This window comes from Delphinus delphis, chromosome 12, assembly GCF_949987515.2.
Source record: "Delphinus delphis chromosome 12, mDelDel1.2, whole genome shotgun sequence".
Classification (NCBI taxonomy): domain Eukaryota; kingdom Metazoa; phylum Chordata; class Mammalia; order Artiodactyla; family Delphinidae; genus Delphinus; species Delphinus delphis.
The window spans coordinates 20,596,112-20,613,687 of NC_082694.2; the positions used below are offsets into that span (position 1 = coordinate 20,596,112).

Here is a 17,576-nt window from a genome sequence, read left to right on the forward strand (position 1 = left end):
AAAGCACCTCTATGTATTACATGAACCCTCCTTCTTCCCCAACTGCCTCCCCCAAAGGAGATTAGTATATGGGTGACCCAACTGTATCCATTGGGTCTATGGATTGGCAGGGTGGGGAATGATTATGAGCCAAGACCCCACAGCCGGACTGCTTGGACTGGGACATCCATGAATCCATACTTTGCACGGCCGTGGGTGCATTACTTGGCTTCATGTCCCCATCTGTAAAATGGACATGGTAACAATACTTTCTATCTCACAGAGCTGGCATGAGGATTAAATGGGGTCCATTTGTAGAGAGAACTTAGAACAGTGCCTGGCACATTGTAAGGACTCAATATATGTCAGCTATTTTTTAGTTTACATTTTGTGATTTGACAAGGTCTCGCTGATGACTACCCACCTTTAGCCACAGTTCTTATATATGGAATTGGGTCACAAAGGGGACAGCTGAGGAATCTTCAGCTGTAATTATTTCTTACTAATCTTGGAAGCTTTTGCTGTAGTCCTATCTGGAGGCAGGATCTTGGTAAATCAACCTTTTATGTGCCACCCAGTGGCATGTTTTGCTTGTTTGTTTGTAATCCTTTGTTATATAATCCGTTCTATTCAGTATGCATCCCAATGTAAAAGCATTCTATACATGGTTTTGTTGTCTTTTGAAAATGTTTTGACTGTGATAGCAAAATTGACACTTTTGTCAAGTTGACACACTGAATCTCATTGCTGGAATTATTATGATGGCTATTAAGGGTGAAGGAATAAGAATTAGTCCATTGATTGGTTTGGGGAATGAGAGAGAGTTGCTAAGTTTAGCAACACACTAACATGTTATGATTACTATTTATTAGCTTCTCATAGGAAAACATCTGGGTCCTGATTTGCTTATCAACTTGGGGGAAAAAAAAGACTAATACTGGACTTCCCTGGTGGCGCAGTGGTTGAGAGTCCGCCTGCCGATGCAGGGGACATGTGTTCGTGCCCCGGTCCGGTAAGATCCCACATGCCACGGAGCGGCTGGGCCCGTGGGCCATGGCCGCTGAGCCTGCGCGTCCGGAGCCTGTGCTCCGCAACGGGAGAGGAAAAAAGACTAATACAAGGACCAAAATAATAATCAGGATAAACCAGCGTCACTGTAAGCTTAAGGAAAATCGAGACCATGCCTAGAATAGTTCACAGGTGGTACATAGAAGGAGGACATCAAGGAACAGCTGGCAGACACCAACTGGGCCCTCTCTAAGGGATGGATAGACTGCGTGGGCTACTAGGTGCTCAGGCAGAGACTCGGCCAAAAGCTTTTTTTCTTATAATGGGCTGATTCCAGAATCACAGCAGTGACAGTAGCTCAGACATGGGGCATACTGTGCCCACAGCTCTAAAATTAAAACATAATGCTTAAAGCTGGCAGTGATGTTCCCCTAAATCCATTTTTAATTCCAAACAAAATACTCTTAAAAGGATTCTGTTCTACCACTGCCCACTCTCATGGGTTTAATTGGCAAGATGGATCCATGCCAATCAGTTGAAATAACGCCCTTGGGTTCCTGCAAACTTTTTCACAATTTATGACTCCCCAGTTCCTTGGGACATACTGCCTGAAAAAAATGGACTTCTACTTGGTTCAAAATTCTACTTAAACAGAAATCCTTTTTATTCAATTACTTGATTTGTTTTCACGTGTTTACAAATTTAACTCCACTTTCATTAGGCAAGTTCAAAATAATAATCATAATTGACTTTATTTTTTAATTTGGTGACTACAACTTTGCAAGACTCCAGGGTCACCTTCTGAAGAACACTGCCCAACCTTAGGGCTATGAGGAAGAGGGAGAAGGTGGAAAGAGTGGGAACTTATGAAAGTCACTAGAAATATTTTTCTTTGATTTCGGCTTTTTCCCTATGTGACTTAATTTCTCTAAATATTGTATAAAGAAGTATAGGTGTACGGGGAAGTGGAGCCAGATAGCTGAGGGTTTTCATTTTGAATGTTTTCTAACAAAGGCCTGTCTGTAATTGAAGGAACAGAAAGTGTTTCAGTTTTCATTTATTTGAACCACTAGCATTCACTGGGCCACCACATAGCTGCTATCAGAAACTCAGATAAAACTTTTTTAATCCAATTAACTAGCTACCTAACTCTAAACTGAAGATTCACCTGAGCCAAGCTAATCAGACTCCTTGCATGTTCCATCTGCAGAAATGCTAGGTAGCTTCTGTTTAGCTCAGAGGAGCTTTTGTACCAGTACAGGTGTACATGGGGAAACAGAAGAAATGGGAAAAAACAGATTAAAATATTCCAACATATAGATAGGGATGGAACTGACAGACGAGGACCATCTTAGTTCTAGAAAGGCACACTGGGGAAGAGAAGGATGTTTGAACCAAATTCAGGGATGTGGTGTGAAATCATGCCATAACTGTGGGATCTGAATATCATAAAACAACTTTCTTTTACCCTTATTCCTCTCAATCTTTGGGAAAGGTGAGCAGAAAAAGAAAATCTTATACATGGAATGATTTGAGGGGATGACATATTCCTTCTACTGCCACCCTAAAAGAAACTCCCCAAGGATCTTGTCACCAAAGCTTTAAAATTCCACAGTGAATCCACCTTCAAATTTCACCACTGTCCGCAGCTAAAAGAGTCGACACTTTATTGATAATTGTAACACCAAGGTGAAAACTACTTTATCCATTCCTTCCTAATGAGAGAAAAAAATTCCGATGATAGGTCCACGAGTGCAGAGAACTTAAGGGTATTGGCTCCAGAATGTAAGAGAATGGTCTCTACTAAGACCTAGAGGGGGAGGGAAGACTCGTTTCATGGATTTTGCCTCCTTGACAATCTAGCCAAAGGCAAACCTTAGAGGAGATGCCTGATGCCCTCCCACTGCTTTTAAAACCAGCAGTTATCTGGCATTAGGACCTCTGGCAGAGAAAATAAATGGACTCATTCAAAGATAGCTTACAGATCCAGTTTGGCTTCTTACTTTTACAAATAGGAGAAGGAGACCAAGAGATGAAGGATCCACAGTCGTACAGACAGTTTAGTGGCAGAGCTAGAAGTAAAACCCTGAGCTCCAGACACCTGAGTCACTGTTTTCCACCAACCCCAATCCCAATTCCTACTAGCAGTATCATTTCATATCATATGGGGGCTTTGTATGGAAAGATTGTCTAAGAGGGCAAGGAGAAGCAGACCTGGTCGTACAGCTCTTTGGGTATTACCTAATAATGCCTAAGAAAGCAATGTTTTATTCTCCCTTTTTCAAGGTAAAATAAAAAGAAAATGCTTTCCCCAAAAGGGCTTGTTAGCTGGGCAAACTAGAGACTTCATATCCCAGAACTAATTGTGGTATCTTCTAGAGGGCATTAGCTCAAGTGTGTCTATACCTTCTGGTGACATCCTGAAGAGAGCTCAGAAGCTCCCCAGCAGTGATTTGAAGTGGTGTTTTCCTCTCATTCAAACGTTTTTTAAGATGCTCCTTGGCTATTCTTGCCCAGGCACCTTGCTAATCTTGTCTGTACTTGACAAACTGCAGGACTGAGTGCTAGACGATGCATCCCTGCCAGTCCAGCTTTTCCAGATGGAGAAAGTAAAGCAGGTGTTACCCCAGGGCTGTGGTTGGTTCCAGATGACCAACACAATCAACACTTAATGAGACGGATATATGCAAAAGCTACCAGCAGGAGACAGGATGCCTCTCAGGCAGAAATCATGAAGGAATTCTTTGGGAACTTAATGGATGGTATTGTCTCTTCTAGAGAAGAGACAGAAGACAGTGAAGCTCACCACAGCAACATATAAAATAAGACTTACTGTCTTATAGACAACATGTACTAGTGTTCATGTAGCACTTTCAAGATGAAAAGGGGCCCTGACTCACCCCTCCCCCAACATGGACCCTTCAGACAAATGATGCCATTAGCCATTTAAATCATCCAACTGCCTTTCCTTGCTTTGGTTCCCTGCTTCCCAAACAACCATCTGATAAGCAAATTTTCCCCTAGATTTATATCCTTGAGGAAATACACTGGGTCATAGATCTTAATTAGCCCATCAGATTAAGAGTTGTGTTTCTCATTAACCATTGGCATTCTTGTTTATTCACTGATTGCCTTGGGAGTTTAAGACCCAGAAGAAATCAGAGGCTGGTTCTTTACACACCTGGGTCTGAAAACCTGAAAACCAGATGAAGAAGGCAGAGAATGCATCACCTCTCCACCTGGGAAGATTGTGTCTGGCCAGTGAGAGGGCTCTCCCCCACCTTCCCTCACCTCAGGGATTATTTTCATCACCACACCCTTTGCACCTGTCACATCTCTCTGTTCAGCAGACTCTAAGTTGTTGATGAAAAGTTTCTGTGTATATGTAGATGTTATAAAGAATAGCGAGTTGAACATCAGCTCTAACACAGCACCCTGAAAAAGGACATTCTCAGTAAACCACCACTAAGTACCATGAACTTAAAATAAAAGCAAAAACAGTACCTGTCTCCTTAGATCCCTTGTTTTCTTGGTCATCTTATCGATTGCAATGTTTAGAGGATCTCCTTTTTCTTTTCTTCCAGTCTATTAAGAAAAGAGAAATAATTTCCAATTTAGAAAAATTCAATGTTAGTGACATTAAAGGTTAAAAAAATTCAGAAACACACTTGAGTTGTAGAGTTCAAGCCATTTTTTAAAAATGTTTCTCTTCGGGCTTCCCTGGTGGCGCAGTGGTTGAGAGTCTGCCTGCCGATGCACGGGACACGAGTTCATGCCCCGGTCCTGGAAGATCCCACATGCCGCGGAGAGGCTGGGTCCGTGAGCCATGGCCGCTGAGCCTGCACGTCCGGAGCCTGTGCTCCGCCACAATGGGAGAGGCCGCGACAGTGAGAGGCCCGCATACCACAAAAAAAAAAAAAAAAAAGTTCTCTTCAATACACAGCTAATACAACTTGGTCTCTAAAGTTGATTTTCTCTGTAGTAAAAATTGATGAAATCAATACATTCTCAAGATGGTTACATGTATGTCCATATTCAACTCCATGCAGATCTATGTTTTCTTCCCTTCTCCAGACATTCAGCAATTAAGTAAACACAAGGATGTTTTGTTATTGCCTTCAAACACAAATGTTTTGTGTTTTTCTATTATGTAAGCACACTTCTGAATATAAAATGATTGAGATAAAAACTAAATTAGAAAAGAAAGTTAAGGTAAACGATCAGAATTCAGAATTTTATACCAATATAACACAAGCCTTTTTGTAACTTCTGTATCAAAATCAAAAGAGGTGTTTTACTAGAAAACATAGTGTTTTAATCTTTGTTCTGCCATGCGGTGGAATGCTAAACATGATAATAAGGAACCCACAGCTTGAGGTCACGAGGAAAATTTCCCTTATGACTGTAACAAGCAGAGGCAAAGGCAAAAGATAATAATAGTAATAATCTTGATAAATTATTCAGTGGAAGTTTGACTAGTTTCTGTTTTCCCTTTTGTTTTTCTATTTTTTTCATTGCTGTAGTAACACAATTAAAACCAAACCAAACAGAACCTCCATTATCTTTTTAAAACCACAACAGCAAGATTCCCATGGATAAAAAGCTCTACCTAACTTTATGGATGGCATTATCTTCCTCTGAGGAGAAAATTGTTCTCAGAATCTTTGTCAAATCTATTAAATTATCTAAATGTTAGTCAAACACCCTACAGATCTATTTATTTATGGTCCTAGTGGCAGGCCAATTCTTGCTCCATACTCAGACTCTGTAAAACCAAGTAGGTCTCTGCAGTAATTTGTGTATATGATGAAATGAGATCCCAGGTCATAAATTGTGCCTCATGGGATAATGTGTTTCGAGGATCCATGGAAATTAACATCGGACAGATTCTCAAATGTTCTCTTCCAATGGCAAAATCCTGGATGCATAAGGCTGTTACATACACAACTGATTTACATATACCTAGATTTAAAGCAGTCACTCTTTTCTACAACTTGCTAATGAATCAATTTTTCCTGAATGAATGGTCGATGTGTAATCCTATAGGATTTTTCATGAAAAAGCCAAAGCCAGGTCATATGTACATATCTTTAATCATTTAAAACCTACAAATCCCCATCACCATTTTTCCACTCCCTAAACTCAAATGCTGACCCGCTCAGATGTACACTCTGAAGTTTTGTAAGTAGAAAGAGCTTAAAATAAAGTGACCGACATTTACAACTTTGAAATATCAGCATACAATTAGCTAAAAGGAAACAAAAGTATATGGAGAAGAACGATGTGCTGCTTAATCTTCCGAGGACTGCTGTCACATAGCGAGTGGGACTTCAGCGCCCTGGCTCTCCATAGTCAGGTGTGACACCAGCTTAGCAGCCAGAGCTGTTTCTTTTCTCTTTGGTTTCCTCCTTGCAAATAGGACGTCTGTCTTCAGAATATGGGCACTTTTACGGGGGTCTAGACCACAATCATTCTGGAACCATAGATTTCTCAAGCCCTTTCCATATAGGAGAGTAATTAAAAACTTACCTTGAAAAATGAACAATTGTGAGTTTGTTTTAAAATGTGACTATGAGAGAAGCAGACTGGGTCACTGAACTTTCCAATGTAAAAAAAGTCAAGACAGTGTGAATACACAAAATAATTACTGAATAAATACTGTGTCAGACAGGGCTCATTGCATCCTGCCAGTGACATATCATTATCTCCATTTACAAAGGAGACCATGAGGATGACAGAAGACCTGGGACCAGGGTGAGAGGAGTGAGGCACTTGCCTCAGGTATAAAATGTAAGGGGTCATCAAAGAACTCAGGAATCAAGGTAAACAATAGTTTAATGCAATAGCTTGAAAACTCAAAATTAATGCCAAAAAATCCATGCTGAACAAGTATCAAAACTTTAAATAAAGCCAAGCTCTGACAGGGCCAGGATTAGGTGAGGCCAGTAAGGTGTGTCACGCAAGTACAGGTCAGATAACAGTTTTAAATTTTAAACTTTAAAAAATTAGGGGAGGGGGCTTCCCTGGTGGTGCAGTGGTTGGGGATCCACCTGCTGGTGCAGGGGATACAGGTTCGTGCCCCGGTCCGGGAGGATCCCACATGCCGTGGAGCAGCTGGGCCCATGGCCCATGGCTGCTGGGCCTGCGTGTCTGGAGCCTGTGCTCCTCACGGGAGAGGCCACAGAGGTGAGAGGCCTGCGTACCGCAAAATAAATAGATAGATAAATAAATAAATAAATAAATAAATAAATAAATAAATAAATAGGGGATATATTTATACTAAAAATAATACCATTGTTTACTTAAATTTCAAATTTAACTGGGTGTCCTATAATTTTATGTGCTAAATCCAGCAACCCTACCACCAGGGGTAATGGGGATGCTCAAAATTGTAAGTAGGGTGGTTACAGACACACATTCTGTGAATAGCTGGGCAACATGGGATTCTGTATCCCATCTGGCATCAATAACCAGCAACTGTATAGCACATGTCCCAGAGATGTGAGGCATCATGTTGGTCACCGGGGGGTGGTGGTAGGGGGGTGCAGGGGATGCACAAAAAGCGAGAGTCACATTCTCACACTCGAGGAGCTCCTAATCCAGTGGGTGACCCCAACGTGAGAGCAACAAGACTAACAACTCCACAGAGAGACTAACTCCCTACAGGGCTAAATAAGATGCTCCAAAGAGGAAGGAGATGCTGCATTTGGGAAGTCAGTAATCTCACAGAGGGATGGGAAGATTTAGGTAGACCTTAAGTCCTGGGCAAAATTCGAATAGGAAAGAGGGAGGGCCAAAGTAGCATCAAGAGAAGAAAGAGCAAGGCAGGTACTGGGAGGACAGTGAGTGGAATGGGGCAGCCTTTTCTCCACGATGTGAAGGGATTGGTTTGACTAGCTGTAGAGACATGTTATTTTTATTGGAGCTTCTTTATAGTATGATTACAGCCAACTATAGTTTGATCTGCAAGCTCAGAGCATCTCCGGTGACATCAGCATTCCAGGTCCCTGTGTTGTTGGGATTCTCTTTGTATAATATTTGTGATCTGGTGTCTTGAGCTTTCAAATCTTTGGCTGAAAGCAATTCAAATAACTGCAGTTGACTTGGGTGCCATCTTTGTTTTCATGGTTTAGAGAGGTAAGGCTGGGACTAGAGCTTAGGAAACTGGGGTCACCAGCTGAAATCATCCATTCACTGGCCCTTTGTTAGCACTATTTTTTTTTAAATAAGGTAGGGGCACAGCAACAAGGCTAGTAACCCCTCCATGCTCAGATTTACGTAGTAAATGGGGACTAGCAGCCCATGACTCCATATTTTCCTGTGGTCTGGTATGACCCCAGGTAGAAATACTTTTAAATTAACAACCTAAATTGGACAGGAAGCTAATCATTGAGAGAGACCAAACAAAGACAGACTCCTGCCTCCTAGTGTCAGCTGTTTGTTATTAGGTTATGTGATCTTGGCCTAACGATTTGCTCATTTTTTACGTCTGAGTTTTCTCATAAGCACAGTGGATAGCATAATGTATGCCCTATCTTTCTCACCAGGTTAGCAGGACAATCAATCAAGGTGTCAATGTGCGGGAAACAATAAAAGGCATTAACAGTATTCAGGGTAATTAGGAAAGTATTTCTACTGTGGAAAAAAATGAAAGTACTGCTTTGAAAACTACACAGAAACTATTTTTAGATCACCTGGACTTCGACTTTCTCCACTCAGGCAGATAATATATGAAAACCTTGCCAAAGACTAGAATTCCTAAAGAAGAGTTATTTCTGTTTAAGGAAGGAATATTCTGGGTGGTTCATTTTAAACGACTAGTCTGGGATATTCTAAGAGGTGAAATAAGGGTCAGAATGAATGTCTCCAGATGAATGTCTTTTACACAGTAGGTTGTTGGATGTATTTGTTAAATAACTAAAGATTTGATCATCTTGAGCAAATTCTAGTTCCCAGGGAATCAACCAGAAGCCTAACCTAAACTCTCCCTCCCTGACCCTCCAGGCTCTAAAACTAAAAGTTGTTTAACAAACTGAAGTGAAGAGAGATCTCCGTCTTCATTTTCACACCATCACCTAGTAAACAAAAGTGTGTGGTCTTTAGCCAGTCATCCCTTTATTCCCTGCCTTTGCTGAACAGAAGGAAATGAAAAGCAGTTATAAGCACTCTCTGCCAATAACTACCTAAGTGATTTGGCAACTTCTCTACACTCCAGACTTATCATCTGTCCAATGGAGGGGCCGGAGATGAGTGACAGACCCCAGGAAGTGGGGGAGTCCGAACATGTCACCACGCTTCCCTTGTAGGGAGGCTATCACGGCACTGCAGAATGGGCTAGAATTGGCTGTCAGTCGGGGTATTCTTATCTCTAAACTGTGGATAAATGCTTGCTTTGGGGATTATTGTGAACATAAAAGAGATAGGATCTGGAGCATGTAGCACAGTACCTGACCCCGCAGAGGTAACTAAATCAATTTCTTCTCCTTCCTCACGCCCTCATTCCTCTCAAAGATGAAAAGAGCAAAACCCAGAAAGATAAAATCACTGATCACATGGCTCACTAGTGTCTGAGCAGGATCTCCGGACTTCCAGCCCAGGGCCATTTCCATTCCATGTCTAAACCGTCTCGCATCTCTAAAATCCTAGGATTCTGTGATTTTATAGAGTTTCATGTTTCTTTTCAAAGGCTATCCAAAAAAATCTCGGTTTGAGGCGTATCTGCCCTATCACATGTTGTCTGCAGACCCTGTGTGCCTTTCTCAGACTGCTCCCTACTTGACTTCTTTATCTTTACCTACAGAGAACGAGTCTGCAATAGAGATAGCCATTTAATAAATATCATTATTAAAAAAAAAAAGGAGACAGGTGCAAGCAATCTCTCACACTGCTTCAGGCAGCTTTCCTAGTTGCCATCTGTTGTGCTAGGGAGGTGCGTGTTTATTAAACTTTATTTGTTTTAGTCGCTGGGCTCTATTTTACAAAACACATTTGGGGTAGATACGCAGCTTGAATTGATGAGAGGGAAGGGAATGAATTTCCTGATTTGGCTTTTTATAGGGGGTCCTTTATTCTCCCAGCCTCTGGCTCTAAATTCAAGTCCAGTTTGCCAAAGTATTAGATGCGGTCAAGAAGACTTTCATATTTTCAGTTTAATCCTACACAAAAATGATTGAGGCCATTAATTGAAATTTTGATTTTTCACAATCATTCTCCAGGAAAAAGACAATATCTTAGTTCATTTTTTAAATAAAACTATCCTTTGTCCTTTTGCAAAATAAAAGCCCTTCTACTTATTAGAAGAGTGTCTTCATTTTTCTTCTTTCTCTCTCTCCCTTTTATTAAATATCCATCATCCCTTCTGAAACACTGAAGAAATATGCAGTATATTTAAATTGTATGCTGAATAGTTCACAACTCCCTAATTTATAAAACAAAAAAGTAAGGAATAGTAATTTTTAAATTTCTGAAATTGACTGTGTATTTGTTTAAAGGCTGTTCCCCATCCCAGACCCTCATTCCACATTAAACACACAATTCAGTACAAGGAGTCACTCATGGAGGCCCTGAGGATATAAATCTACTATCTCAGTGCTTCCATCAGATCTGTGGTTTCATGTTAGTTTCCGGGAACAATATTAATATGTGGGAAATGGCTGTAAGAAAGCAAATGTCTATCACTTTTTCCTTTCCCTCAACAGTACCTGCAAACTTGATTGAATGTATGAGAAATCTTCAAAATACTGTATAGCGATGACTCTACTATGTTGAATGCATGGGAAGCTAATCAAATGCCCAGTCTTCAAACTGTTGTCATTTGAAAGAGATGGAAGTCAAAATCATCAGAACAGCAGAAAGCAATAATGTGCCATGCACTCCATCTCCCACACATTTTCCTGTCATTTAAACCTATGATTTAGACAACAGAAGGGAGGAGAAAAAATTATCCATCGATCTAGCAGTCACCCTATCATATTTGGAGGGTTGACCATCTACCCTCAAACCCTGCATGTAGAAATCATATTCTTATTACAAATAGCACCAAAAATTTGAATGTTTCATAATACCTTTATATTCGGTGTCAATCACAGTCTGAGAATGTGAACCTTTCTAAATATTTCCTTTTCACTAGCTATGGACATTTCTCTTAGAAAATAAATGGGCAATATCTCTTTAGAATGGATAAAAGTTTAGCATCAGCCGCAAATCAAACCCACGATCAGGATACTTTGACCACGTAAAAACTCAGCTTTCCTGGACTCTGAGATAGGGGTGGGAGGATAAAAGTAGAAAGGGAAAAACTGATGAAAATGTGTCAAGGCAAACATGTGCCTGACATTTCTCTGCCAGGCCTCATCAATGCTCAAGGAAAGAATCGTCAATATAGAAGGATAAAACAGCAGGATGGCATTATTTGTGAAACTCCCAGACCATACCTACTAGCATAGCAATGTTAGTACACACATCAGGCGGTGCACAGAGAAGGTCTGACTCAGTGAGTTCAGGGCACATCACTATTTGTTTTCATTCTCCCAGCAACCTCATGTTTTTTTTGGTAAACCCTCTAAGTTTTCCTTCTGACTCTCAACCAAGGAGTTCTGGCCCAGGGATAAACTCAGGATAACATCCGAACCAGTGAGATTCAGCTATAAGGTGGTAGGAAAAATTATTAAGAAGGAGGCATATTTTTCTGCACTGGGATTGATAAACTGGCAGCAGATACACCTTGAGCTAGTTAGGGAGTCTTTCAAAATAGATGCCATAAAAAGAAAGCATAGCTGGGAGGTGGGGGGAGGGGAGGGAAGGAAAGAGAGAGAGGGGGAGAGAGAGAGATGAGAGATTAATTTGGGTCTGAAAGAGATGAGGTGCTAGGGAAAGGAAACAGAAGGAAAGGGGAAGGAAGGGAAGAGAAGGCGAAGGGAAGTCAGCTTTTGGAGTCAAAACAAACTGGTTCATAGTTTCCATTATATACTAAACTTGTAAAAATAAAGCTCCATGAGGGTACAGTCAGGGCTTTACCTATCATTATATCTGGCAGCCTGGAGCTTTGCCTGGCACATAATAGACACTTAACAAATTGTATTATATCAGTGAATGAAACACATGGGTTCCTGAATCCAGCTGTACCTAAATCCATTAGTATCTATCAATGGATTTCCTAGTGTCACAAGTTAACCAATTCCCCCACGTTTGTTGATGTTGGATTTCCATCACTTACAACCAAAGAGGTCTGACTAAATCAGAGACCTTAAACTATGAGACCAAACTAATTTGAAGGTAGCATGGAAGACAGGGAAACCCCAGCAAGTACCCCATGTACACAGCTCAGAGAACCAAGGGAGCTCAGGCCTTGGTTTCACCTACAGAGTTTTTCCCTGCACTAATCACTGCCCAAGCTCTAAATCCTAATATAATATTTCTCCCCTAAATCTGATCATTCACTAAACTTGAGAATATGTCCATCAACAAGTCTCTAGGATTCCTGCTGTTCTTCAAATCCCTCCACTCATGACACCCAGCTACCCCAGTGTACATCTTCAACACCACACCAGCCTCCCTCATCATCCTCATTATGGCCTGTTGAGACCAAGCTTTCACTTCCTTGGCACAATATTCCTCTCAGTTCCCATTTAGTTCTTACTGCATCCCTCCTTCCTAGTAAACTTTTGAGCCTATATTTTAAGACTTCTTAATTTGACCTCCTTCTTGTAGTTGCCCACACCTCTAGTCAATTTGTTCCTTCTCAACAACTCACACACTTTCTGCCTCACGTTGGTGCCTTGTTGAAAGATGTCATTCTCCCTTCAACCATTTGTCTAAGCAGGATGTACCCATTCTTCAAGCAACAGCTTAAAATCCTCCTCCAGGGAGTGTTTCTAGACTGACCTGGCCCCTGAAGACCTTCCTCTCCTCTGACCATATCCTTCTATTAGGTACTGTGCCAAATAATGTGGATGTTAACAACAGACCATCCTGCATTGTTTTTCAAGTTTTCACGTTCCTGCAGAGTAGAACCCAAGCTTTTTGTGGATAGTGAATTTTATTTTCTCCTGGAGGACTCAGCATAAAACTCCTAAGAAGTGCTCCGGAAGGACTTCTATCCACTTGTTTGTGGAGAGAAGGATGGACGGTCCAAGTAGGCCCCTGGGGATAGGAGGTAGGTATGAAAGGGATGAATTATTTGGAAAATGTGGGGTCCTAAAAATAAATTTCACCCACTTCACAATTTGCTGATCAAAGCCATAGGAAGTGGTTGGCACCTGTGTAATGTTACAATTCTTGCTCCTTGATTTAGTTTATCCACACAGGTGTAGCCCTCAGTGATTATCTGTCAGGCAACACTGCCTAGAAGACAGTTTTCATCAGAGCTCCCCTTCCCCCAGCTGTCAAGCTTGGGTGACTGCTGAGAGCCATGGTTAATTAACCACACATGTCTTTGAAGCCAGTGAGAGACCATGGACTGAGCAAACTGCTAAAAAATGCCATTTTATCTTTACAGTTGAGATGAAAGTAGCCAAGACGAAGTGTAAATTTCCATGGATCTTATACACACACACAAACATGTATATACCCACACTGATTAAACGATTTAAATTTCAATGGAATTTAAACTTCCACTTCATTTTTAAGTGCATATTCCCCAAACCACTCAGTTACAGTTAAAGCTATCAATACCTAAAGGATCCCGGGAGTCTGGCATTTTCCACCATCTCAAAAAGAGGCCAATAACTGGGTCCATATTGCTGAGAGTTCACAGAAATCAGAAAACAGACAGAGGATTACCTTGGTTTATGGAACGTCTATCTGGGTGGAGAAACCAAGCTTTGGCCTTTCTGGGCTTCATCTGCCCATGGATCAGGAGACAGTTCATATTGTAATTCCTTCATCATACCTTCCTGCTCTCCCACCTTACAGCAGCCCATCCTCCCCCGAGTGCCTACAGCCACCTATGTCATTTATTTCATTGCCAGTTTCCATGCAGGCAACTACTGTGTATTGTGCAAATCTCTTGCATTGTTAATTGAATTTCAGATGTCACACTCTAAAGCTAAAATACAAATATATAAGATGCATCATTACAATCTTTTATTGTTCGGAAACTTGTCATGCCTATATGTCCCTTCTTCCCAATTAGAAGTACAGGAGTTTAAGGACAGTGTATTTGTCAGCTTGGGCTGACACAACAAAATACCGCAGACTGGGTGGCTTAAACAAGATAAATTTATTTTCTCACTATTCAGGAGGAAATATTATGGAAAGCCAAGATCAAGGTCTGGCAGGTTTTCTCTCTGATGAGAGATCACTTCCTCGCTAACAGACATAACCAAGCTCTCTAGTGTCCCTCTTAAAAGGGCACTAATCCTATCATGAGGGCCCCACTCTAATAATTTATCTAAACCTAATTATCTCCAAGAGGCCCCATCTCCAAATATGATCACATTAGGGGTAGGGCTTCACTATATGAATCTTGGAGGGGCACAATTCAGTGCATAGCAGACAAGAAGATGTCAGCCAATCACACTTCCTTGAAACTGAAGTTTCTTGCACAGTCCTTACACAGACTAGATACCAAGCAAATTAGAAATATGTATCAATAGGTACATATGAATATGTATTGAATAATAATAAATGCAATAATTAGTATTCTGGCTGTTTGACACAATGACATGATATGGATCTTTGGGGGCAAGGCTACTTGTATGCAGAGGTGGAAATGGAGTAGCTGTATCTTCACCACAGGTAGAGTAATAGTATTGCCTACCCTCTTTGTATGCTCATTCTCTTCCTTGCCTGTTCCAAATCTCATGTGAGCAAAAAGAAGACAGAAATCAAAGCCTTTGATTGTATGCATAGGATTAAGATGCACACACCTAGGAAAAGAAACATACAAATTGTACATGATTTTGTCAAATTTTTCTTTCAAAATAGTGGGAGATGGGAGTAGGTAAGCTTGAGGATACTAGATACCAAAAAGAAATAGGTTTGGTGAAATGACACTTCTAAGGGACAAAGAGGCCATCCCAGAGAGCATCTCGGAGGCTTCTGTTTGCCAACCTTACAGCAGAACAAAATGAAGAAGTTTCCTTGGTGACATTGGGAAAAGTAAATACACAGATTGGGAGTGCCAGGAACTTCCTGCATGCCCAGGGGACTCCCAAAGAGATTTCCTTGCACTCTTCAGGACCAAGGCTTTTTTCCTCCCCAAATCAAATCTGACCTTTCTTGGTCCTTGAAAAGCCTGTGAGGACCACCTCTCCCCATCCTCTCAGCATCACCACCCCCCATTCTATATCATGGCCCCTTCTTCTTCCTCTCACACTTCCCTCCAAAAGGTCAGCACTGTCTGGAAAGCCACCATACAGGTCTTGGCCACTTTACATCTTATCACTATGAGGAAACTAAGAGAGAATAATATTTTGTTTTTAATTATCTGGACAGTCAAAATAACTGAAGAAATATTTTAACTACTTAGACACTAGCAAGCCCCAATCAAGAGCTGCTAACCTTATTGTTAGTCCTTTTGCTTATCAAGACTTGGGCTCTTTCTCAACTTCCCAAACCACCCCCAAGCCAGACTGCAAGGCCAGGCAGCTCCCCACGCCCAGCACCAATATCCCAAGACCACTGCTAAGTGACCAGGGTCCAAGCACAGTGCACTCCTCATGCTTGGGTGACTCAGGGACCTCTCTGAGGCTCTTCTCACTAAGAGTGCTTGGAATCTGACCCATGATGGAACCACCTCATGGGGCCTTTGCTCACACTTGGAACTGATGAAAACTTTATGAGGCAAACAGCATTTTTTGCAGCATGACAATTAAAAACTAAACTAAATAGAGAGCAGGCCGAAACCCTGGAACACATGTCTCACATCGTCCCAAATATTCCTCACTATGTGGCTCCCATAAACACCATCTGCTGTGTTAATTTGTAAAGAATTACAAGGTTCTTAAAATTACACTTTGCTCTCTGTAGCATACACTGTGTCTATTAAGGGGGAGAGTTGAGAATGTGCATCACGACCAGCCAGACACCGAGATCTTTTTCCTTCCGATGCTGGGATCCTACTGAAAGTTCGCTAAGTCTGCAGGGAATTTTAAAAAGTGTATCGTATTCTCTCTAGACCAGCTGCAGGAAAAAAATTCAAAACAAAATATACACACAGCAAAATCTTTGCCCGGATTATAATCCTAGCATCTTATACATTTTCAAGTTGTGTGAGCATGCCCCACTTCACTGAATCCTCATGACAATGCAAAGTCTTTGACTATAAGTTAAAGAGGGTAAATAGCCCAAATTGAGAGAATTTCTTGCGTGAGACTTAATCCTCCATCATGAAGTTCTGACCACTATGGCCCCTCACAGCCCTTGGGTGTTAGCTGTTTCTCGATTGCTCATCCCTGTCTACTCACAGAGCCAGAAGAGCAGCATCTTGTGCCCAAGCACATGTCTCTGACAGTGCAGGGCTATGGTGACTGGCCACCAATGTAAGCTTTTAGGTGAATTAAGTCCTCAGGTTGTTGCTGGTTAAATGATGGTAAGTGGTGGCCAGAAATGAGAAGGTAGATAGGAGAGTCTTAGGTTCAATAACCCGAGGCTGGAAACTGTCGATATGAGATAATTGCTACAAATGAAGATCCCTGGGTTCCTCTACTAAGAGATTCCATTCCATAGCTCTGGAGTAGTTTGGAAATCTGTATGTTTAATAAACTTTTAAAAAATTACAAACAAGTTCTGGAAATACACGGATCATTTCAGTGGGTCCCAACCTGATGAATCATTTATTAAACAAAATCTTTCCAATAAATACCCAGGAATCTGCATTTCAGATTGCCATGAAATTCTGTTGCTCAGCCTGATTTGGGGCCAATGAGTTTTATAATGATTTACTCCTAATAAGCCTGAAGTAGGACCAACGATCCACCATTAAGGCAAATCTGCTTAATTCCGAATGAATCAGTCACTGTATCTCCAAAATAAATTTCGTAACCAATCCACTTAATTCGAAAAGGAAAGCCATACTGCAGAGCAGACACAGCCTGCAACATCATTTCAGAAAAAGTCCCTGAAAGAAAGCTGAACAAGCTCCCCCAAATTTCTTGCCTGCCGTGGTCCCATCTACATGTAGACGTTAAAATAAGTTTGCTAGGTACAATGGACACAGAAATAAAGGAGGCTGCTGATCTTCCTAAAGCATAGAGAGCTTTACAAATTTGCAAGATCACATACACTCAAAAACAGGATCCTGATCTGGCAGTATTTCAGAGTTTCTGCTGGTAAACCCAAGTCTACACTCTGATGATTTCTCAACATTTTCTGAAAATTTACTCCCAAATTCTTCTCCCCATGGTCCCAATCTCTCTGCTCCCTTGTAAATACCTCCCAGTTCTCAGAGAAGCGTTTCTCTCAGTACCCCATATTAATCTCCCATATGCTAACTCTGCCTTTTTTCCCCATCTCAAAGCATCCTCTACAGCCCAGATCAAGCTCTCCCTGACCCCACAGCCAACACAGAATTCTGCCTTCTCTGAACCACAGTAGCAATTGGTAGAGTCCTTTCTGATATTAGGCCATAGCATCCCCCTCAGACAAAT

General features: G+C 41.3%; 1 protein-coding gene across 2 annotated transcripts in view; it reads right to left on the reverse strand.

Moving 5' to 3' along the window:
* The window catches only part of CTNNA2 (catenin alpha 2), a 1,196,494-nt gene that overhangs the window by 254,301 nt on the left and 924,617 nt on the right, over positions 1-17,576 (reverse strand). For both annotated transcript variants that reach the window (XM_060027447.1, XM_060027448.1), the window contains exon 8: positions 4,492-4,572. In XM_060027447.1, coding sequence (XP_059883430.1) covers positions 4,492-4,572 — 81 coding nt within the window. The remainder of the gene's footprint in view (positions 1-4,491; positions 4,573-17,576) is intronic.